Below are 23,459 nucleotides of genomic sequence, written 5' to 3'. Positions count from 1 at the left end.
TAGGTCATGCGAGAGAGATTGAGAGAATAGAGAGAGATTCGAGAAAGGATAGAGGATAAATTGGGAGTTGGGATAGTTATTATGAGTGAAAATCGGGAGATTTTTTCCTAGGTTGTGCTGGAGGGGGAAAGAAAATACAGGGTTTAGATAGTTATTAATGTGAGAGAAAATTGAGTGAAGGCTGTTTTAGAGAGATCAAGAGAAGAGAGGCAGATTTGAGAAAGGGGTTAGGGGTAGAGAAGGAGAGAAATTTGGGGGTTGGGCTAGTTATTAATGGAAGAGAAAATCATGACAATTTTTGCTTAGTTCATGCTGGAGGGAGAGGAAATAGGGGGTTGGGATGGATATTACTGGAAGAGAATCGGGAGAAGTCATGCTGGGTCATGCAAGAGAGATCGAGAGAAGAGAAAGACAATCGAGAAAGGGGTTGGAGGTAGAGAAGGAGAGTGAAAATTGAGGTTTGGGATAATTATTAGTGGGAGAGAAAATAGAGTGAATTTTTTCTGGGTCTGCGAGAGAGAGTAATGGGAAGAAAAATTGGGAGAATTTTTGTTAAGTCGTGCGAGAGGTAGAGGAAGAAAATTTTTACGATTCTTTTTAGCAGAACGTCGGGAGAGACAATGATAACTCCATTGGCTGGTGTATAAACAAAAAAACTAAACGAAATGAAAAAAGGCGCCGGTCAAAACGAACACTTTATATAAATAGGAATCGGGGGCTAGGATAATTCTTAGTAGGAGAGCAAATGGGAGAATCTCTTTTAGGTTGTGATAAAGATTGAGGGCTGGGATAGGTATTAGTTGGATAGAAAAATATGGAGAAGTCATTCTAGATCATACGAGAGAGATCGAGAGAGATCAGGGTTGTGATAGCTATTATTGGGTGAGGAAATCAGGAGAATTTTTTCTAGGTGATGCAAGAGAGATCAAGGGAAATAAAATTGGGTTCTAGGATAGTTATCAATTGGGGAGAAAATTGGCAGAATTTTATTAGGTCATTGTGAGAGAGGGAGAGAAAATCAAGGGTTGAGATAGATATTAATGGGAGAGAAAATCGGGACAAGTTATCCTAGGTCGTACGAGAGATCGGGAGAAGTGAACGAGATTCAAGAAAGGGGTTGGGGGTAAAAAAGGAGAGAAAATAGGGAGAAAATCAGGGGCTGGAATAGTTACTAGTGGGAGAGAAAATCGAGAGAATTTTTGTAAGTCATGTAAGAGAGATCGAGGGAGAGAGAAAATCGACTCCTGGGATTGATATTAGTGGGAGAGAAAATTGTGAGAAATTTTGTTAGGTCATGTGAGAGAAAGAAAATTAGAGATTCGGGCAATTATTAGGGGGAGAAAATCAAGAGAAGTCATGCTAGGTCATATGAGAGAAATCGGGAGGAGAGATTCGAGAAAGGGGTCAGGGTAGAGAAGGAGAGAGAAAATCGAGTGTTGGGAACTGGGATAGTTACTAGTGGGAAAAAATTGGGAGAAATTTTGCTTGGTTGTGTAGGAGAGAAAATCAGGAGAAGTCATGCTAGGTCATACGAGAGAGATCAAGAGAATAGAGAGAGAATAAAAAAAGGTGTTGGGGTAGAGAAGGAGAGAGAAAATTAAGGCTGGGATGGTTATTATTTGGAGAGATATTAGAAGAATTTTTTCTTGGTCGTGCGAGAGAGATCGAGGATGAGAAAATCGTGTGTTGGGATAGTAATTGGTGGGAGAGAAAATCGGGAGAATTTTTTCTAAGTTGTGGAGGAGGGAGAAAAAATCAATGGCTGGGACAATTATTAGTTAAAGAGGAAATGGGGAGAAGTTTTGCTAGGTCATGCGAAAGAGATTGAAAGAACAGAGAGAGATTCAAGAAAGGGTTAGGGGTTGAGGATATATTGGGAGTTGTGATAATTAATGGGAGAGAAAATCAGGATAATTTTTACTAGGTTGTGTAAGAGAGAAAATCGGGGACTGGGATGGTCATTAGTGGGAGAGAAAATCAAGAGAAGTCATGCTGGGTTATGCGAGAGAGATTAAGAGAAGCAAGAATCGAGATAGGGGCTAAGGGTACAGAAGGAGAGTGAAAATTGGGGCTTGGGATAGTTAGTGGGAGAGAAAATCAAAAGAGTTTTTTCTAGGTCGTGTGAGAGATTGATAGAGGGAGAAAATCAGGAGAATTTTTGCTAGGTCATGCGAGAGGGAGAAAATCAGGGGCTAAGATAATTATTAGTGGGAGAAAAAATCGGGAGAATTAATACTAGTTCTAGAAGAGAGATTCGAGAAAAGTGTCGAGGTAAAGGAAAAAAATCTGGGCTGGGATAGTTATTAGTGGGAGGGATAATAGGAGAATTTTTTTTAGGCCGTGATAGAGATCGAGGGAGAGAAAATTGGGGGTATTTTTGCCAAGTCATACGATAGGGAGAGAAAATCAAGGGCTGGGATAGGTATTAGTTAGAGAGAAAATGTGGAGAAGCCATGTTAGGTCATGCGAGAGATCGAGAGAATAGAGAGATATTCAAGAAAGGGTTGGGGTATTATAGAGAGAAACGGGGCTAAGATAGCTATTGGTGGGAGAGAAAATCAAGAGAATTTTTGCTTGGTCATGCAAGAGAGGTCAAGGGAGAGAAAATCGGGGGCTGGGATGGTTGTTAGTGGGCGAGAAAATCAAGGGAAGTCATACTGGGTCATACGAGAGAGATCGGGAGAAGTGAGAATCGAGAGAAGGGTTGGGGTATAGAAGGAGAGTGAAAATTGGGGCTTGGGATAGTTATTAGTGGGAGAGAAACCTAGGAGAATTTTTCTAAGTCGTGCGAGAGAGATTGATGGAGAGAAAAAATTGGGAGAATATTTACTAGGTTATGCGAGAGGGAGAAAATCGGGGGCTAAGATAGTTAATGGTGTGAGAAAATCGAGAATTAATATTAGGTCATGCAAGAGATATTCGAGAAAAGGGTCGGGGATAAAGAAGGAGAAAAATCTGGGTTAGGATAGTTATTAGTGGGAGGGATAATAGGACAATTTTTTTAGGCCATGAAAGAGATCGAGTGAGAGAAAATCGAAAGAAAATTTTCTAGGTCATATGATAGGGAGAGAAAATCAAGGGCTGGGATAGGTATTAAATAGAGAGAAAATGTGGAGAAGTCATGTTGGGTCATACGAGAGATCGAGAGAATAGAGAGATTCAAGAAAGGGTTGGGGTAGAGTAGAGAGAAATCGGGGCTAGGATAGCTATTGGTGGGAGAGAAAATCACGAGAATTTTTGCTTGGTCATATGAGGAAGATCGAGGGAGAGAAAATCGGGAGAATTTTACTAAGTCATGCGAGAGAATCGAGGGTTGAGATAGTTATTAATGAGAGAGAAAATCGGGAAGTCATGCTAGGTCATGCGAGAGAACGAGAGAAGTGAGTGAAATTCGAGAAAGGGGTTGGGGGTAAAGAGGGAGAGAAACTAGCGAGAAAATCGGAGGCTGTAATAATTTTTAATGGGAGAAAATTGGGGGAATTTTTACAAGTCATGCAAGAGATATCGAGGGAGTGAGAAAATCAGCTCCTGGGATAGAAATTAGTTGGAGAGAAAAAAAAGAGATTTTGTTAGGTCGTGTGAGAAAGAAAATTAGGGAATCAGGAAAATATTAGTGGGAGACAAAATTTAGAGAAGTCATGCTAGGTCAAAAGAGAGAGATTGGGAGAAGAGAGATTCGAGAAAGGGTCAGGGGTAGAGAAGGAGAGAGAAAATCAAGTGCTGGGATAGTTATTAGTGGGAGAAAAAATATGGAGAATTTTTACTAGGTTGTATGAGAGGGAGAAAATCCGGAGAAGTCATACTATGTGGTATGAGAGAGATTGAGACATTCAAGAAAGGTGTTGGGGTAGAGAAGGAGAGAGAAAATCAGGGTCTACAATAGTTATTAGTGGGATAGAAAATCAAGAGAATTTTTTATAAGTCGTGTGAGAGATCGATGGAAAGAGAAAATCGGTAGAATTTTAGCTAGCTCGTGCGAGAGGGAGACGAAATCAGGGGCTAGGATAGTTATTAGTGGTAGTAAAAATCGGGAAGAGTCATGCTAGGTCGTGCAAGAGAGATTGAGAGGAGAGAAATTCGAGAAGGGGTCGAGGGTAAAGGAGAGAAAATTGGGGTTTGGGATAGTTATTATTGAGAGAAAAATGGAGAATTTTTTCTAGGTCGTGAGAGAGATATCGAGGGTGAGAAAATCAGGTGCTAGGATAGTTATTAGTGGGAGAGAATATTGGGAGAATTTTTGCTAGGTCATGTGAGAGGGAGAGAAAATCGGAGGCTATGATAGTTATTAGTTGTAGAGAAAATGGGGAGAAGTCATGCTAGGTCATTGCGAGAAAGATTGAGAGAAGAGAGATTTGAGAAAGGGATGGGGATAGAGGAAAGAGAGATTGGGGGCTAGAAATGTTATTAGTCGGAGAGAAAATCAAGAGATTTTTTGCCACGTCGTGCAACAGAGATCGAGGGAGAGAAAATTAAGTGTTTGGATAGTTATTAGTGGAGATAAAATCGGGAGAATTTTTTCTAAGTCGTGCGAGAGGAGAGAAAATCAGTGGTTGGGATAGTTATCAATGGGAGTGATAATCAAAAGAAGTCATACTACGTCGTGCGAGAGAGATCGAGAGAAGAGAGGCAGATTTGAGAAAGGGGTTGGGGGTAGAGGAGAGAAAATCAAGGGCTGGGATAGTTGTGATACCCCATATCAAAATTAATCTGTATGCTTCGGGTGTCTGGACATAGTAGGCACTAAGGGCAGCTGGGCTGCCTTAGCTGGCCAGTGATGGTTGCATAGTGAGCATACCAACTGCTTGTGCACTAGGTAAACAATGAAGAAATTAGGCCAAAATGGTGAAATAAGGGTCACACACACATCTGACCTTTGGCCATATGGTTGGAACTGCTGGGTGAACAGTTTTACGGTCATCGGTAGGTCATCTGCCTAACCACAGGCCAACTGGTGAGACTTGCTGGTGGTGTTGTCTGCAGCCCAAACTGAATTATTGCTCTGTGGGTCCCACATCCTTGCGGGCATATCTCGGCCAATTACATGAGTTGAAAGGGAATCCAACACTGGTCATGTGGCACCTAACATGCAGATGATCAAGTGGGCCCACATGCCAGCATTGGTGCTTAATTCAGTTTTAAAAATGGGCTCTTACAGCCAAACAGGCCCTAGTGGCTTATGCCCAGCCATTATATAAACCCATTTACTCTCATTTTCTCACAAACTAAGTTCGTTTGGGGGGAGGGGAAAAGAAAGAAAGGAGGAGGAGGAGGAGAAGAAGAAGAGAAGAGGAAGAAGGGGGCTGCTTGGGTTGTGCATGTAGGGTTGTATGCAGCTGATCCTTGATGTTGGTGCTGCCCCTAGTGCTACTGCTGCACCTCCTGTTGCTACGGTTGGTTGTTGCTACTACCCCTACTGCAGCATGCAAGCTGCTGATGTTGCTGTCCTGGTGATGATGCTACATCTGCTACTGCAACTGCATGCTCTACCCCAGCAGCCTCTGCTGCACATGCTGGCTGCTACTATTACTGTTGTGGTTGCTGCCTCTCATGTTGCTGCTAGATGCCAGCTGAAGGAAGTACATGGAGCTGTTGTCCAAGCATAGAGCAAGCTACTTAAGAGTGCAAGCTATTGTCCAAGCTGGGAGAAATACTGCTGCTACCTTTCCAACTGCTGTACCTGCAAAATTAAGGTAAAAATCCTACTTCCTAATTGCTGTACAATAGGGTAAGTAAAAAATAATTTCAGCAATGTTTCCCAAGCATACAGCCACCCAGAACTAGGAACCTTGGCCTGCATGCCTGGGATTTGGCTGGGAATCAGTCATAGGGATTGTGTAAATTATGTTTTTTTTTTTAGTTGAATTAATAAATGCATTAAAATAAGGGGGGAGGGAGAATATATCCCCTAATGGAGATTACAAACCCTATAAGGGTAACCAAAGTCCAGAAAAGATAGCATCCAAGGCCCAATGGGCATGAGGAGAAGAAGACATGTCACAAATGGCATGTCCATTACAACACAAATCCCATATGGGCTTAAAATAAAAAAAGTCAAGAAGCCCAACAACTTAAAATTCTAAAGCCCACTGGGCTGAACAAGAACCCAGAAGCCTAAAGGAGGAAGAGGGGCAAATAAGGAAATTTCAAATAGGGTTCCACCAAAATCTACCATCATATCTCATCACTTCAACTTCGAGCCGTCAAGACATGAATCGAAGTTCAGGTAGAAAAAGGCAGGCACGGCGGCACGGCACAAGCCTTGTGGAGGGCCACAACTAAGAGAGAAGCTGGCCTCGCGGAAGAGACAGCTGCAAAGACGAGGCACCGACCTTGCGGAGGGCATCGGCGAGGTAGTTGTTTGTCGAGCATGGATGGCAATCTTGCGGCTTGCAAGCCTTGCAAAGACCTTGCTAAGAAATCACCGTGACAAATGATTCGATCAGGGAGGAAATGTGAGAAGACGTTTGATTTGCCCAAGATCCAGAAGAGAGCATGGTTAGGTCAACGGCACAATAGCACACTCTAACTGTGCAGTAAATCAAGGATGAGCGACTACAGGCCCAGAGAGCATCGGAAGAGGGGGAGGAGCCGACGAACAGTTCTGGGAGCAGGTCGGAGCAACAAAAGGATGACGGCATAGCCATACCTAATTAAAGTAGCAACTCGAGGATGAGCAGTTGTAGGCCCAAAGAACGCTGGCGGAAGAAGGAGCCAATGAGCCAATCTGGGAGGATCAGGAGGATCCCGACAAGACCTTCACCAGATCTGAGTCAAAATGGGAGTGGAAGGATTGAGGAGATGGCAAGGGTGGATCACGATCTTCCAAACGTGTGAGACCGGAGAAGAAGAAGAAGAAGAAAAAGTTGAGAGGAAGAGGGTGAAGAAGAAAGGAAAGGAGAGGGAGAGGGAGAGGGAGAGGGAGAGCGAGAGGGGGAGGATGAGAGAAGAAGAGGAAGAAAGGATGGGGAGGGTAAGGGTGACCAGCCCAGCGTGAGGCCAGGCTGCTCCAAGCGGTGGCACTTTATGGTTCTCTGGGATAAGAAGCGAGAGAGAGAGAGAGAGAGGGCTGGCATAGCAAGCTAAATTATGTTAGCTTACTATATTATGTTAATTGGGGTAGGAGTTAACTATGATCCCTGTAGCGTCAAATTGGGCTGAATAGGTGGGTAAGTAACCCATGCATAGGGAATTTACCTTGTAAGCCTGGAATTCGGGCAAATTCAGTCACACGGACTGAAATTGAGGATGATGGTATGTTGTTGATGTATTAAATGGGATTTGTATAGGTCCCATGTGGTCCCTGTGTGCCCCTACAGCTGAATTGAGAGCTGTGGGTGTGCAGTTAGTAACCCAAGACTTGAATTGGGTTTAATGTCTGATATGCAAGTAGTCTGGATAATATATGCTTGCTGTCCTCACTGTAGGGCTGTGTTCAGTTTGGGGAAAATGTCCCTGCAGCCCCTACAGCTGAGTGTTGGGTTGCACATAAGGAATCCCTTGTTTCTGTGTTGGAAACACCGGGTTGGTGTTGTTGGCTATGGTCCACACATTTGGAACAGTGCATAGGCCTGCAACCATCCCTGTAATTCCTCATAAATAGGTATCAGACCTCATGTGAAGAAATTTCTTGTACAAGGTTAAAAACCTAGCTGCTGGGATAGAGCTTAAGTAATGTAATTACAAATTGAGTATTAATAGCATGATATGCCTATGCTTGGAGGTAGGAACATGTTTGTATTTTATTCCTATGGCTGATCACAGTCTAAAACAGACTTGGTATGATGAGGGGAATTCTATTTCAGAGTTGGGATCACCATCCTAGAACTGAGATAGAAGGATGGACTAGTTCAGAGACCCACCTTCATCTCTGACTCCCTTTTGAACCTCAAAAGCTGGGGAATCATAAGTATGGGCTGATCTAGGGTACAGCCTTCTATCTAAGGTTGTAGAGACGTAATTATGTGGCTACCTATATTGGAGAACCCAAAGTAGTAGGACTCCTAATAATTCATTGTTGAACTTGGATTTTCAACCCAAATAGCATTTCAATGTGAGTTCCAATTCAGCAGGGGAATTGTAAGTAGATTTGGATTTGGACATGTCTATCTTCATATGTTTACCCAAGTATGATTTTGGTCTGCTCATGCCCAATATGGGAGCTACTTGTGCTGGCAACCACAAAACCAGCAATGCTTACTTGTACACTGCTGAATACTAGCATAGTAGGCCAAATGTGGATTTGTAGACCATGATGAAGTGGAGTAAATTAATTGAAATTGATCCCTATGGTCTGGGACCTATCCACACACATGAAAGGAACTCAGGGACACCAAACTGGGTGCACAATTGGGCAGAACCACCTTAGACCAGTGGGGAGTTCAGCAACTGCCAGGAGCTACTGGAAAACCTCCATCGGTGGGTGCCCGCGGCAGGCCAGTGCCCCTGCACTTGATATGGCTCTGCTAAATGGATACTTGGACTGTGGTTGTGTGGGTTATGGGAACAGCCTATATATGAGTGTTACAGTATGTCTGACAGCTACTGGCATAGGTCAGTGCTTTTCTTGCATGGTCTGTGGTTGAGTTCTGGTGAGGGAATTCAACTGAAGTTTGGGGCTGTTTTTGGACAGAATGGACTGAAACTAATACTTAACAATTGAAATGATATTTAGGAACTAATGTACTCGGCAAGGATACGTGATGACGGGAATTCAGTGAAAGAATTTGGTTTATTGCACCAATCAATAAACCCAATGTTCATGCAAAGCAATGGAGGGTCAACATCATTCCTCGCCAAATGAGGCATGTGAAAAAAAAAATTCAAAACATCACCCTTGATGCTATGGGAAAAGGGTTTTTATACAAAACAAGGTATATGGGGGAGGCTCAAGTCAACAAGCCTAAATCCAGCCAATGAATAGCTGTGCACTAAGCTCAACATGTAAAGTGCATGCATACAATGAGCCTAACATCCATACCTGCAGATAAGCAATATACAATAAACTAGAAACATATACACAAGAAAAAAGTGAAGATCATGGTATAAAAAATTGGAACTTGGCTTACAGAATTTAGAAAATATACACATGGCATACCTAACATAAATGTACAAAAACATGTAGCTCACCTTGATCTGTAAAAAGGTGTGCTTACTGAGAACCGTAGATTCTCTACCCGTAAACAGCCTTCATACTGACAATTCTGTAAACCTTCCAATTATAATGAAGACAATTCCAGGCTTCCTAACCAGTGCAGAATAACCAGTTCCAGAATGTCATAAGTTACAATATTCAATAATCAAAATGTAGTCCAGTGATCATATAATATGCATCCAAGCAGCATAGACTGGCCACCAAAGATGTTGGCACATTGAGGGTAACTATTATCAGGAATTAAAACACAGAAACTGTGTTAAATTTCGTATAGAAAAAGAAACTTACTGTTTAAACAAAGTCAGTCCAAATAGAGAACATACTTGTGCAGAGGTATCAAATAAACAGTAGAACAATATTCACAATGACAACATGAGAAGGCGCACCAAACATACCTGGAGCCATTTTGTTAAAATGATATTTGGATACATTGCAGCAAAATCTAGATGATATATCAGAGGGCATTCCTCACGAATAGGTTCATCTAGCAAACTTGCAAGGAAAAAATCAAGAAAGGATTCATTCTGTGTTGTATCAATAATTTCAGGGGAACTGTTTATCGAGATAGAAATGACGAAAATCAAGTGGTCACCCTAACAAAGAGGCACTAAAAAATTAATTGTAACAATAATTTCAGGGGAATAGTTCAGATTCAATAAAAAATAGTAAAAGGATTGGACAAAATATTTAGAACATGAAACAATGATAACTCATTTGTATACATGTCACAAGGTTACTCAGACTAGGTAACACAACATTATACCATTCAATCAAAGATATAAAAAGAAAAGAGAAAGAAGAGTAGACAAGGATATGAAGCTAAGCACGTATTTAACAGAAAAAAAAAAAGGAGTAACAAATAGAAAGGGGTTGGGAAGGGGAAGTGAAGCCTATGGAATAAGTAGATATCAATACAACAACAACAAAGCCTTTTGCCAACTAGATGGGGTCAGCTACATGGTCCGTGATAGTGCAAGATAAAAGCAAAGCAAAGAAAGGAGAAAAGAAAAAGAAAGAGGCATAGCAAAGCAACATTGCTGCGAAATCCACCTAAATGTGATCGGAAACATGGATCTTTGCCTTCCAAACCGCTTTATTTGAAGTCATACTAGAATCTAGACCGAACTTTTGCATGTCTTTCCTTACCGATTTTTTAGTGGTCAATTTAGGCTTGCGCTTAGCTCTATTAGCTCCCTCCATCTCGATTTAATCACTCTTCCTTACCTGAACATGTCCAAACCACCTTAAACGACATTCTCTGAGCTTATCTTAATCAGAGCAACTCCTAAATAGATCTAACCCATTCATTCCTCACCCTATCACTCCTAGATTTGCCACACATCCATCTCAACATCCTCATCTCTGTTACACTCAACTTATCCATGTTATGCTTCTTCACTCCCAACATTCCATCCCATACATCATAGCTGGCCTTATGACTGTCTTATAGAATTTTCCTCCAAGCTTTAGGGGTATGCGTCGATCACACAACACTCCAGATGCACCTTTCCACTTCATCCATCCTACTTTGATTTTGTGAGACAGATCATCATCTATCTCACCATCTTTGTTAATGATTGACCACAAATATTTGAAATGATCGTCTTGCTAGATCTCTCTCTCCTCAAGTTTCACTACATCAAAATCCGTCCTTGAGTGGCTGAAGTTACACATTATATACTCCGTCTTTTGTCTACTTGTCTTAGGAATCTTAGAATCCAAAGTAGATCACCATTACTCTAACCTTTATTTGATCTCTGCCATTGTCTCGGCCACATGCACAATATCATCATCGAAGAGCATATACCATGGAACCACCCCTTGAACGTTCTTAGTTAAATCATCCATGACAAGCGTAAATAGATCAGGACTTAAAGTCAATCCCTGGTGTAACTCGGTAGTGATTGGGAACTCATTGCCTTAACCTCCCATGATTCTCACACTTGTCATTATGCCTTCATACATGTCTTTGATAATATCTACATATTTACTTGACACCCCTTCCTTTTCCAAAACATGTCAGACAAACTCTTTGGAGACTCTGTCGTATGCCTTTTCTATGTCAATGAAAATAGTATGGAGATTTTTCTTGTAGGTTCTGGACCTTTCCATAAGCCTATTAAGAAGGTAAATCGCTTCCATTGTGGATCTCCTTGGCATAAAACCGAATTTGGTTCCTTGATATACTGGTTTCTCTTCTTAGGTGAACTTCGATAACCTTCTCCCACAATTTTATATTATGACTTATGAGCTTTATGCTTCTATAGTTATTACAACTCTGAATATCGCCTTTATTTTTGTAGATTGGGACACTAATACTTCTCCTTTATTCATCAGGCATATTTCTAGTACTCATAATCTTGTTAAACAACTTGGTAAGCTAGGCAACCCCATATAGTCCCAAAATCATCAACACTTCAATTGGGTCCTCATTCAAATTAAGTAGATATCAATACTTAATAATATAACAAATCTTGAGTGTACCACTCCTCCTTCCATTTCTCCCACTCGAATCCCTCTGTCATGTCCTAATCCCACATGTCCGACACTTCTCCGATGGCGGAGCCCTCCTACCCTTGCCTATGCACCTACTACCTACTCCCCTTCCCTCCCTACTCCTCCCTCCCCTAAGCCCTGGCGTTGTCCAATCCTCCACTCACCCCCCCTTCTCCCTCCATTGCTAGCCACTCCCTTTTCTTTGTCCCTCCCTCCACCTTCCATGATAAGAAGGTTGCCTTTGTCCGTCGGGTTCGCTAGAGGCTGAAATTTGTAAATGGCCAAACATTCTTGAGCGCTTCCTTAGAGCCCGCCACCTTTCCACATAATGAAGTCTTCCCTCTCCAAACAATGGAGGGTCTGTGGTACTCTCTTCACTCTTCTCAAAAATGGCCTATCAAGTCAACTTCTCTGAAGAATCAGATAAGCTCACTGCTCTTGAAGGAGGCCCATGGCAAGTAGGGAAAAAATACTATCTTCCTACGCCATCAGGATAAATACACTACATTGGCAAAAGTTGATCAAAGAAAAAATATACCCATTTGGTATGCTCTCCTGATCTCCCCTCCACTTTTGGTATGCTCAAGGGCTGAATATTGTGGATTGTCTCATTGGCAAGCAACTCTTCTCTGACCAGAGAAAAAAACTCATAGATCATCTTGCCTTCGCTAGAATCTGGGTTAAAGCTACTACTAAACATGCCCTTCCCTTATCTGTCACAATCATGGGTGAAGAGGGCTTCACTTTTGACCAACCGGATGAGTACGAGTGGATCCCACCGCAATGTTGTATTTGCAAAACATTTGGCCATCCATCAAAGAACAGCTCTTCAACCACTGTCATATCCTTCATTATTGCTCCTGATGGTCCAGCTGTGGATTCTCCTAAAGAACCTGCTCTCCACACTCTCCCTGATGTTGACTGGCAATCTAAATCTTTCTCCCCTGTCCCAAGGGTAGAAGAATCATTACTAGCACTGGAGAAGAAGTTGAATAGCAGATTCGCTGCCTCATGAGGGTGTTTCCCCTTCTAGAAGATCCTAATCGGCTGATGCAAGTGACCTCTAGTCTTTGTCCACCAGTCAAAATAGGTTCTCCCTCCTGTCCCAATTAGAGTCTAACGATGATGGGGAGAACAATCACCATCTTCGCCTTCCCTTGTTGATGCTGACACCGACGGTTCCGCCGAATTCCCTAGTTCTCTGTTGCATAGCCTTGTTGCTTCCTCAAGCTTCCTTCACATCTTTGGTCATTCTTCTTGTTATGCTTTTGCCTTTGCTCCTCCCCCTGCCTTCACCTCTTCATTACCCATTTTTTGTTATTCCTTGGTGGGCCCCACCACCTCTACAAACATCTTCCCCTTCCTTCTACCATATCTGGAACCTTCCACCTGGCCTTTCTTACTCTCCTCTTCTTGGCTTTCATTCTTTGGCCCAAACTGTTTCTTCCCTTCCCCATTATCCAAAATCCCCAATTCTCCTTTGTTACTATTACTACCAAACACCCCCTTATCTCCTTCCTTTAGCTTGAACCCTCTTTTTTTCAGATGGGCTTCTAAATCCAACCTTTGAACCTTCAATTCGATCTACCCACTCATCTTACCCGACCCAACCGTTTTCGGGTGATCACCTTATCACTAACCCTTCATCCTCCTGGATCCATAAGGGGGTCTTCTCCCTTGCCCTATGGATTCTTACCTTCCTCACTAGTATCCATCACGTCTTCTCCTTAAAATATGTCTCTCCCACCATGAGCCTGCTTGCACCTCCCCCCTCTCCGCCTAGCCACTTTCCTCTCCTTTTTTTTAACCCTTCCCACCCCACTGCCACTACCTTCATCCCCTTAGCCTGCATAACCCTTTCGACTGGCCCCCTTATAGGCCTCCCTCGAGCTCCCCGCAATCATTTTCTATCCTACTAATGGTTCTCGAGATCTCATGTCTACCCATCCTAGCCTGCTTCTTCCTAATGCCCCCATAGGCTCTTCAGCTGACAATTTTGTCGTTGGACTCCCACCAAGCTACCTAACCTTAGAAGGTGCTTCATCGCCTCTCCTGTCAGCATATGACCCTCCTGTGCAATCTATGTTGCCTCAGGCATTCCACCTTACCATTCAGTTATTGCGGCCTCAAACTTGCTTGCCTCCTCGGGCACCCATGTTGACCCTTGCCTCTGGCTTCCCGCCAGACCCCACCATCTCTAATGAAGTCCCTTGCTCCCTCAGGGCTGTTTAGACTCCCATCGCCTTAGAGGTGCCCCGGTATAATATCTACATGCCATCTCTCTGAAGCTTGCCTCCAGCTCCTCCTCTGAAGCTGGTGCCTCCTTCCACAGGAAGACCAAGTCATCTAGACCCAGTTCCCTTCTCTCCTTCAAGAGTTTTGACAGCATCTCCAAGAAAGCATCTGTACCCATTCCCTCCCCCTTAAAGAATACCACCGTAGGCTGAAACCTAAGTCTGGTTTGAACCTTTTCAAGGCTTCTCCCTGCTATCTCGAGCAATCATTGTCCCTTCCCTCCCCTTCCAAATGATCCCCTAGACCATATGGAATGTTCAAAGATTGAATTCCACTTTAAATATGTAACCATCTGCTCCCGCATTCGTGTCTCCCACTTTGCCTTATACTTCTTAAAACCCGTATCCTTGAGCCCAATGTCCCTTGCATAGCCACTTCCATTACACCCCTTCCTAGTCCTTCCTCTCTAACTACGCTCATTAGCCAAATAGGTGCATTTGGGTTCTTTGGAACCCTCTCCTTCTTAATGTTTTGGTCTTATCCTCTTAATCTATCCACCTCTCTAATTTCCTCCTCTATGGTTCTCCCTCTTGCTTCTTTTCATCCATCTATACTTTTAACCAAGAGCTAGACAGAACCTCTCTGGTCAGATCTCTGCTCCTTTTCCCCCTCTACTGGCTCCCTTCCATGGGGCCTGGTGGGTGATTTTAATGTCATCAAACATTCTTATGAGAAGATTAGTGGGGACCCTATGACCTTCACTCTATTGATTCCATTAATGATAGCATCGATGATATTGGTATGAATGACCTTAGATGGTCAGGATCCAAATTCACCTGGAGCAACCGTAAAGGTTGTCAAACACATATTGTTTGCAAATTGGATAGGTGGTTAATCAAACACATATTGTTTGTAAATTCCACGAGCCACCATGCACTCGTTTCCAAGCCGTCTATGGCATCTAATCTAGCATACATATCATGTCCATATGAAATTCTTCCTTCACATACATCAAGACATAAAGAATATTCATTATAAAGCAAAGCATAACATGTTAAGTAAATGCACATACAATGAGTGATATGGCATACGTGATGTCTAGTCTACACATAAATGACATGATGACATGGCTAGACTAACACATGTTAAGTGATGCTTAGCATTCCAAAATTAAATCAGAGTCCACTCCCCACTTACCTGTATATGTACACGGTGCTTGTACCTGGCACATAAGAGATCCGATGTGTGGGTACGCATATAACGAGTGTAACCTATCATAAATATAATGATTTATCATTCACTATTTTGGAATCAAAATCATCATGTTTGAACACTAAAATTGGGTTTAGAATCATAAATGGGGGTTACCCATCCAATTTGGACCCATTCTGGGCATTCTAGAAAGATAGGTGGGCATGAGTCAAAGACAGGCAGGCCTCAGAGCCTACCGGTTTCATGCCCGCCCATTCCACCAGAGCTCAGAAATTGAGTTCTGGGAACTCAGATGGGCCAGAGACCCAAAGATAAGTGGGTCTGAAACACCCCCTAGTCTTGAAACAAAATTCTTCCATCATCGTCCCCATGGCTTGGGGAACTTATTTGGGGTCGATCCGACGACTCAAATCACTCATCTAAGGTCCAATCATATATCCTCAACCTAGATCTACGATCAAATCAAAAGAAAAAGGAGATTCTTACCTCTTTCTCAAGAACCCCAATGAAACCCCAAATTTCACTTCTTTAGCTTAAGAACTTCAAATACTCTAGATCTTCACCAACACTCCTTTCAAATCCTTAAAAATCATTGTACACACCTTTCATTAGACATTAGATTTGATTATCCAAGTAGGATTAACAAGATCCAAGTCGGTTCTTTCCCAAAAATCAAAAAGAGGGCTTAAAAAAGTGGTTTTCCTAAGAATCCTTGGAATGTGTACAATACCTACCTCAAATCGAAGATCCCGACGAGCTGATCATTAATCTGGGCTCCAAAATACCAAGACCCAGCTCCAATGAAGCTTTAAAGTCTATTTTCTTTCTTCTTTCTTCTTCTTCCTCCTTTTCCTTTCTTCTTTCTTTCTCTCTCTTCTTTACTGTCCCACCAACCAACTATCATTAATGAGGGAAAAGACAATAAATGTCTCCTCTTTTATACCTAGGCCCTAAAAATATCTTCTAGTTATAGGTGGGTAAATCCCAGGGGCCATTCTCAGGTGGGTATATCTCAGGTGAGTATATCTCAGGTGGGTATTCTCATATGGGTATATCTCAGGTGGGTATTCTCATAGCCCATTGCTAGTGTTCCACTTGGACTTTAATGGGGACAAACTCATACTTATAATTAAATTACATAGGCACCCAAAATTACTAGTATGTACCCTTACTCCTTGTACATTGCCTCGTGGTGCATGCAAATGCAAGGCCTCATGGTGCATGCAAGTGCACATATTACCCTTAGTACATGCTCGGTCTTGTCGGGCCAACCCGAGTTCAAGGTCACTCTTGCTACCATGTTCCATATGGTACTTACGTCAGTTCGCTCCGATTCAGCCCTATATGATCAAACCAAGTCAATACAGGTAATTAGACCGAGTTCAGAAAGTAGGGTATCATACAAGCCATGTTAGATCGTGTAAGAGATCGAGAGAAAGGATTGAGATTCGAGAAAGGGGTGGGGGTAGCGAAGGAGAGAATCAGGGCCTGGAATAGTTATTAGTGAGAGAGAAAATCGGGAGAATCTTTGCTAGCTTGTCCTAAAGGGGGAAAAATCAATGGCTAGGAAAGTTATTAGTTGGAGAGGAAATGGGGAGAATTAATGCTAGGTTATACGAGAGAGATCAAGAGAACAAAGAGAGATTCAAAAAATGTTTAGGGGTAGAGGATAAATCAGGAGTTGGGATAGTTATTAGCGGGAGAGAAAATCGAGACTTTCTACTAGGTCATGTGAGAGAGATCGAGGGAGAGAAAATCGGGAAAATTTTTTCTAGGTCATACGAGAGAGGGAGTGAAAATCGGAGGTTGGGATAGTTATTAATGGGAGAGAAAATTGGGAGAAGTCATGCTAGGTTGGGCAAGAGAGATTAAGAGAAGAGAGACAGATTTGAGAAAGGAGTTAAGGGTAGAGGAGAGAAATTCCGGGGGCTAGGCTAGTTATTAGTGGGAAAAAAATCAGGAGAATTTTTTCTAGGTCGTGCTATAGAGAGAGTAAATCAGGGGTTAGGATGGTTATTGGTGGAAGAGAAAATCAAGAAAAGTCATGCTGGGTCATGCAAGAGATCGAGAGAAGAGAGATAGAAGGGGTAGAGAAGGAGAGAGAAAATCAGGAGAATTTTTTTGAGGTTGTGCGAGAGAGATCGTTGGAGAGATAAAATCAAGAGAATTTATGCTAGGTTATGCGAGAGGGAGAAAATCGGGGGCTAGGATAGTTATTAGTGGGAGAGAAAATCGAGGGAAATTATGTTAGGTCGGGCGAGAGAGATTCAAGAAAAGGGTCGATAGTAAAGGAGCGAAAATCAGGGGTTAGGATAATTATTAGTGGGAGAGAAAATGTAAGAACTTTTTTTAGGCCATGAGAGAGATCGAGGGAGTGAAAATCAGGAGATTTGCTAGGTCATACGACAGGGAGAGAAAATTGGGGGTTGTTATAGGTATTAGTTGGAGAAAATGAGAAGTCATGCTAGAGAGATTGAGAGATAGAGAGATTTAAGAAAGGGTTGGGGGTAGAGGAGAGAGAAATCGAAGCTGGGATAATTATTAGTGGGAGAGAAAATCAGGAGAATTTTCGTTAGGTTAGGCAAAAGAGATTAAGGAAGAGAGAAAATTAGGTCCTAGGATAGTTATTACTTGGATAGAAAATCGAGAGAATTTTGTGAAGTCATGGAAGAGAAGCAAAGAAAATCAGGGGTTGGGATAGTTATTAATGTGAGGGAAAATCTGGGCAAGTCATGCTAGGTCATGTGAGAGATCAAGAGAAGTGAATGAGATTCAAGAAAGGGGTTGGGGGTAGAGAGGAGAGAAAATCAGAGACTAGAATAGTCATTAGTGGGAGAGAAAATAGAGAGAATTTATCCTAAGTCGTGCATGAGAGGTCAAGGGAGAGAGTAAATGAGTTTTTGGGATATATATTAGCAGGAGAGAATATTAAGAGAAATTTTGTTAGGTCGTGTGAGAGGAAGAAAATTAGGGGTTCGGGCAGTTTCTAGTGGGAGATAAAATTAAAAGAAGTTATGCTAGGTTATATGAGAGAGATCGAGAAAAGATATTTTTGAGAAAAGGTTGGTGTTAGAGAAACAGAGAGAAAATCGAGCGCCAGGATTGTCATTAGTGGGAGAACAAAAAGAGAATTTTTGCTAAGTCGTGCGTAGGAGAGGGAAAGAAAATCGAGAAAAGTCATGCTAGGTCGTATGAGAGAGATTCAAGAAAGGTGTTAGGGGTAGAGTTGAGAGAAAATCAAGGGCTGGGATAGTTATTAGTGTGAGAAAATCAGGAGAATTTTTATCACGTCGTGCGAGAGAGATCAAGTGGGAGAGAAAATACATGCAGATTGAGGGAGAGAGAAAATATATGCTAGAGGGAGAAAATCGGGGCCCGAATGGTTATTTGTTGTAGATAAAATCGGGAGAAGTTATGTTAGGTTGTACGAGAGAGATTGAGAGGAGAGATTCAAGAAAGGGGTCGGGGGTAAATAAGGAGAGAAAATTGAGGGCTAGGATGGTTGTTATTGAGAGAGAAAATGGGAGAATTCTTTCTAGCTCGTGCTAGAGTGATTGAGGGTGAGAAAATCATGTGTTGGGATAGTTATTAGTGGGAGAGAAAATCGAGAGAACTTTTTCTAGGTTGTACGAGAGGGAGAGAAAATCAGGGGCTAGGATAGTTATTAGTTGGAGAGAAAATGGAGAGAAGTCATGCTAGGTTATGCGAGAGAGATCGAGAGAACACAGATAGATTCAAGAAAGGAGATAGTTATTACTAGGAGAGAATCAGGAGATTTTTTCTAGATCGTGAGAGAGAGATCGAGGGAGAGAGAAAATTGGGTGTTGGGTTAGTTATTAGTGGAGAGAAAATTGGGAGAATTTTTTTTAGATCGTGTGAGAGAGGGAGAGAAAATCAGGGGTTAGGATAGTTATTAATAGGAGAGAAAATTAGGGAAAGTCGTGCTAGGTTGTGCGAGAGGTATTGAGAGAAGAGAGGTAGGTTCAAGAAAGGGGTTGGGGGTAGGGATGGAGGGAAAAAATTAGGAGAAGTCATGTTAGGTCATATGGGAGAGATTTTGAGAAGAGAGACAGATTCGAGAAAGGGTTGGGGGTAGAGAAGGAGAGAAAAAATCGAGAGCTGGGATAGGTATTAGTGGAAGAAAATCAAAAGAATTTTTACTAAGTCATGCAAGAGAGATCTAGAGAGAAAAAATGGGGTCTTAGGATAGTTATTATTGGGAGAAAAAATAAGAAGAATTTTTGTTAAGTCATGTGAGAGGGAGAAAACAAGGGTTTAGATAGTTTTTAGTGGGAGAGAAAATCGAGAGAAGTCATGCTAGGTTTTACGAGAGAGATCAGGAAAAGAGAGAGAAGAGAAGAAAGGGGTCAAGGTAGAGAAGGAGAGAAAAAATCGAGTGCTAAGATAGTTATTAGTGGGAAAGAAAATCTGAAGAATTTTTGCTGCGTGTCTGAGAGTAAGAAAATCAGGGCCTTATAGGTTTATTCTTAGAAGAGAAAATCAGGAGAAGTCATACTGGGTCGTCCGAGAGATATTGAGGGAAGAGAGAGATTCGAGAAATGGGTTGGGGGTAGAGATGGAGAAAGAAAATCAAGGGCTAGGATAGTTATTAGTAGGAGAGAAAATCGGGAGAATTTTTTATAGGTAATGTGAGAGATATAGGGAGAGAAAATTATGTCCTAGGATAGTACGGACTCATTAAAATCCATTCATCCTTAGAGTTGGGCCAAAGTCTGCCACCCAAAATTAGAAGGGGGTCATGGCCTGAGAAGATTTAAAGATGTTATTTTTATGGGCGTTCTCAAGCTTATTTGAAAAATTACCTCCAAGCATAACAGTATTTGGGTTTCTTGGGTCTATTCCACGTCCTAAAAGTGACTCCTTATGGACTACCTTTCTCCCTTCTGACCCCTCTTGGATCTGCTACAATATTCTCTCCCTCGGAACTATTCAACTTGGTGCGATTTCTCATCCATAAGTGATGGTTCCTCCACCTCTATATGGTTTGGCCCCTAGCATCCCGTTAGCATTCTCCTCTCCCTAATCTCCCCCACAATTGTTTACTCTTCCTGCCTGAGTAAATCTGTCAATGTTGCTTCTATCATCTCTCAAAGAGATAGGTCTCCCCCTCCTGCTCCCGCATTACTCATCTTTAGTCCTCCCACTCCCCATCCCCCTGCTCATCGTGGAAGACAAAACAAGATTATCTTGTCTCCGTACCCTCTGGGACTGTTCTCTTCTTCCTCTACTTGGGATTTCATTCTTTCAAAAGATCCTCTTATCCTCATAGTCAAAAGCTCTCTTAGCAAATAATGGAAAGCTCAAGGACCTATGGTGACATACCTTTTGGAAAATGGAGTAAACTTCTTTAATTTCTCAATGGAATAAGATATGCTCAAGGCTTTGGAAAGAGGTCCATAGCATGTTGGCAACAAACCGGAATTCCTACGTCAATGGAATTGTTTTATGCAACTTCACAAATTAGATTACTGCTCCATTCCTTTGTGGATTTCCCTCCCTAAAATTCCTTTGCAATTTTGGTGCAAGAACTAGGCATTATAGGCTCAGTTGTGGGCAAGCCTATCTTCACTAATATTAGAGCCAAGAGGATTCGACGACACTCTTACGAGAGATATCTGCATTGAATTTTCAGCATAAATCCCTCCTCCAACCTCTGTGCTGGTCATGGATGGTGAAGGAAATGCTTTGCACCAGGAAATATGCTACGATTGGGTTCCTCCTCATTGCTCGGCATGCAAAATTTTTTGTCACCATTCAGAGAACTACTGTTCTCACCTCCGACTCCTGATGAAATGATGGTCATCCACTCCACTTTTGTTGCTCCCACTCCCTCCATTATACCCTCCACCATCGACGACGGTCCTTCTGACTAACCTTAAACTTAGCAGATAATCTTCCTCTACCCTCCTTCCAGCAACTCTGCTATAGTTACTCGCCACCCCATTCATGGCAGGAGGTGGAGTATGAAGCGCCACCCTCACTAATACCATCCTCCAACCTTTGTCTCCCCCTCTGGGAGTCACAACTTGTCTACTGGTCCTTCACTTGGACCATCAGTTTGTAGCCTCCGCCCTGCAAGTCACAACACTTTTGGCCCCCCTGTGGTCTCCGGCCCTAGCCTTGTTGGCTCCAACCAATATTCGTTGCCTTCCTCTGACTTAGCCTCCATTCTTCTCCTTTCTTGTCTTCCTTTCGCTCCTCGTCTACAAATCCTGATCTCCTACTTTTTAGAGGAATCGAAGGAAGTGATCTTTACCCTTTGCCTTCCCAATGGTCAAACCTTTCTCTTCGAACTTCAGCCCTCCCTACCTCTGAAAGATTCCTAACTTACCCTCTGAGCTTAGCCCTGTTTCTAACCTGGCCTATCATATTCCTCCTTTAATTCCTTGGCCCATCTCCAATCTCGGACCACGTCCTCCTCACACCTGATCCAAGCCTCCACCCTCCAGCCTCCACCTATTCTCGGATAAAAAACCACATCTTCTTGCAGGATCTCCCTCTTGGTCATTCTTTTATACCGACCCTAGCCCCTCTTTGTCATATAACATCTCCTGTACACCTCTCACTCCCCTTGATCTTGTCCTGGCCTCATCACCAGGTTCCTCTTTGCACAAATCATCTTCTCCAACAGATTCATTCTGGCACTCCGTTTCTCTAACAACTTCATTTTCATCTTCTATGCCAGTCAAGCAGAATGCCCCTGCCACATTGTCAACATCGCTTATTCTCTCCAACCATCTGGTCTCTGCTATGCTCTCTACTACTCTTGCTATACTCTTCAAGCATTAGCAGGACCATGCCATGTCTTCTCCAAATTATGTTAGATCCCGCTCGTCTTCATTGCCAGTAGCCCTTCTCCCTCTCCCCTTTAAGGAGAAAATAGGGGACTTCTCCCCCTACCTCGCTATCTAAGCAACAGCAGGGCCACGCCACGTCTTCTTCAACCCCCTCAAGCACCATCTTCTCCGATTAATGAATAAAGGCCCCTTCTTATTAGGCAAGCCTCCGCCACGATAACTCCGCTTTAAATTCTCAATGCAAGCATCTAAGCTACGAACTCTACAACCTCTGCATTGAGAGTCCCCACCATCCATCTCTCTGCCAGTGTCAACCCTGCTCCAGCATCGGACACGCTTCACCGTCAGGTCATCTCCCTCACCCAATCTTTAATTCATCCCCTCCTCCTTGCTTTTGTTGTCCCCCACCTGAGCCCCCTTAAAGAGTACTACAAGCGTCACTGAAGCCAACCTTCCTAACCTATAAGGTCTCCAATCTCCATATGTTGACCACCACATCACCTATTTTACACAAATTTTAGTTAAAAATAGTACACTAAAAGGAAATAGAAAATGATTCCAAATCCTAAATAGTGAGCTATGCAGTGAAGATAGATACAAAAATTTGACTGTGGCTGATACACAAGGTTGCCTATCTAATAGTGCCTCAAATAGTCCATCTGTTTAAGCTACATACCCCTCAAATCTAAGAGGCCAATTAAAAATTAATATACTAACCTACCAAATACATGCAGACACTCACATCAAATGACATGTACATACATGTATGCATGTCAATTAAAAAGGGAGCGGGGATTTTCCCTCCTTGGCCTACCATTTTTCCCATTTATGCACCACACTTCAAACCCCGCCCCCCCCAAAAAAAAAATCCGCCAATAGTCTAGAACAAAAAATGCACAACACATGGTTCAAAAACTCTACGATATCCATACCAAAATCTCGGACATTTCGGTATTTTTTTTCTACCAAAATGAAATGACATACGAAACACAATACATAATTTTGGTCATCTCGGTCATATTTCGGTCATTTTGTTCCAAAATTTTGCTCATTTCGGCCCAAAAAATACATCATTTCGTCAAAATTTTGGCCATCTCGGTCAATTTGTTTCGCTCATTTTGCTAATTTCAGACACTTCAGTCATTAGCCCTTTAAAATGGCCAAACAAAACACATGGAAAAAGTACACTATTTCGGCAAAAATCCAGTAGAAACATCAAAACAGAAAAACGAAATGAGTTGTTGAATGCAACAACAGCCAATCAATTAAATGAAGGGGGAGAAAAAAGAAACTTAAGAAGTGTCTCATAAATACCCATACTCTAGCTTATACTGGTCGACCAAAGTAATCAAAATATATTTCCCTAAATATATGAGGATAAAAATTTCTTCACCACAGATTGACCTGCACTGTAATACAAGCAGAATTCATCAAACCTACTACAAAAAAAACCTGGCCAAACCTTTACTGGTAGAATAACAATTGAATCATAAAATATAAACAGAAACCTAATGCTAAATTTTCAACTGCATATACACACCGTAGAA

The 23,459-nt window shown here is 42.3% G+C and overlaps 1 protein-coding gene across 17 annotated transcripts in view; it reads right to left on the bottom strand.

Annotated features, from left to right (window-relative positions):
* Positions 1–9,041: 9,041 nt before the first annotated feature.
* Positions 9,042–23,459, bottom strand: part of LOC122085912 — a 55,300-nt gene continuing 40,882 nt past the window's right edge. For 10 of the 17 annotated variants that reach the window (XR_006142273.1, XR_006142285.1, XR_006142279.1 and 7 more), the window contains 2 exons: positions 9,547–9,643; positions 9,042–9,241 (listed from right to left, as the gene is read on the bottom strand). Coding sequence is in view for 1 of the 17 variants with exons in the window: in XM_042654530.1 (XP_042510464.1) it covers positions 9,170–9,241; positions 9,547–9,643; positions 23,233–23,321 (258 nt within the window). In the remaining 16 variants the exon portion in view is untranslated. Of the gene's footprint in view, positions 9,379–9,546; positions 9,644–23,232; positions 23,322–23,459 lie in introns of all 17 variants that reach the window. The other 7 variants (XR_006142290.1, XR_006142287.1, XR_006142292.1 and 4 more) reach the window with 4 other exon arrangements.

This window comes from Macadamia integrifolia, chromosome 1 (genome assembly GCF_013358625.1).
Source record: "Macadamia integrifolia cultivar HAES 741 chromosome 1, SCU_Mint_v3, whole genome shotgun sequence".
Lineage (NCBI taxonomy): Eukaryota > Viridiplantae > Streptophyta > Magnoliopsida > Proteales > Proteaceae > Macadamia > Macadamia integrifolia.
The sequence above is the reverse complement of the archived record's forward strand: the minus strand, read 5'-3'. Positions and strand labels throughout refer to the sequence as shown.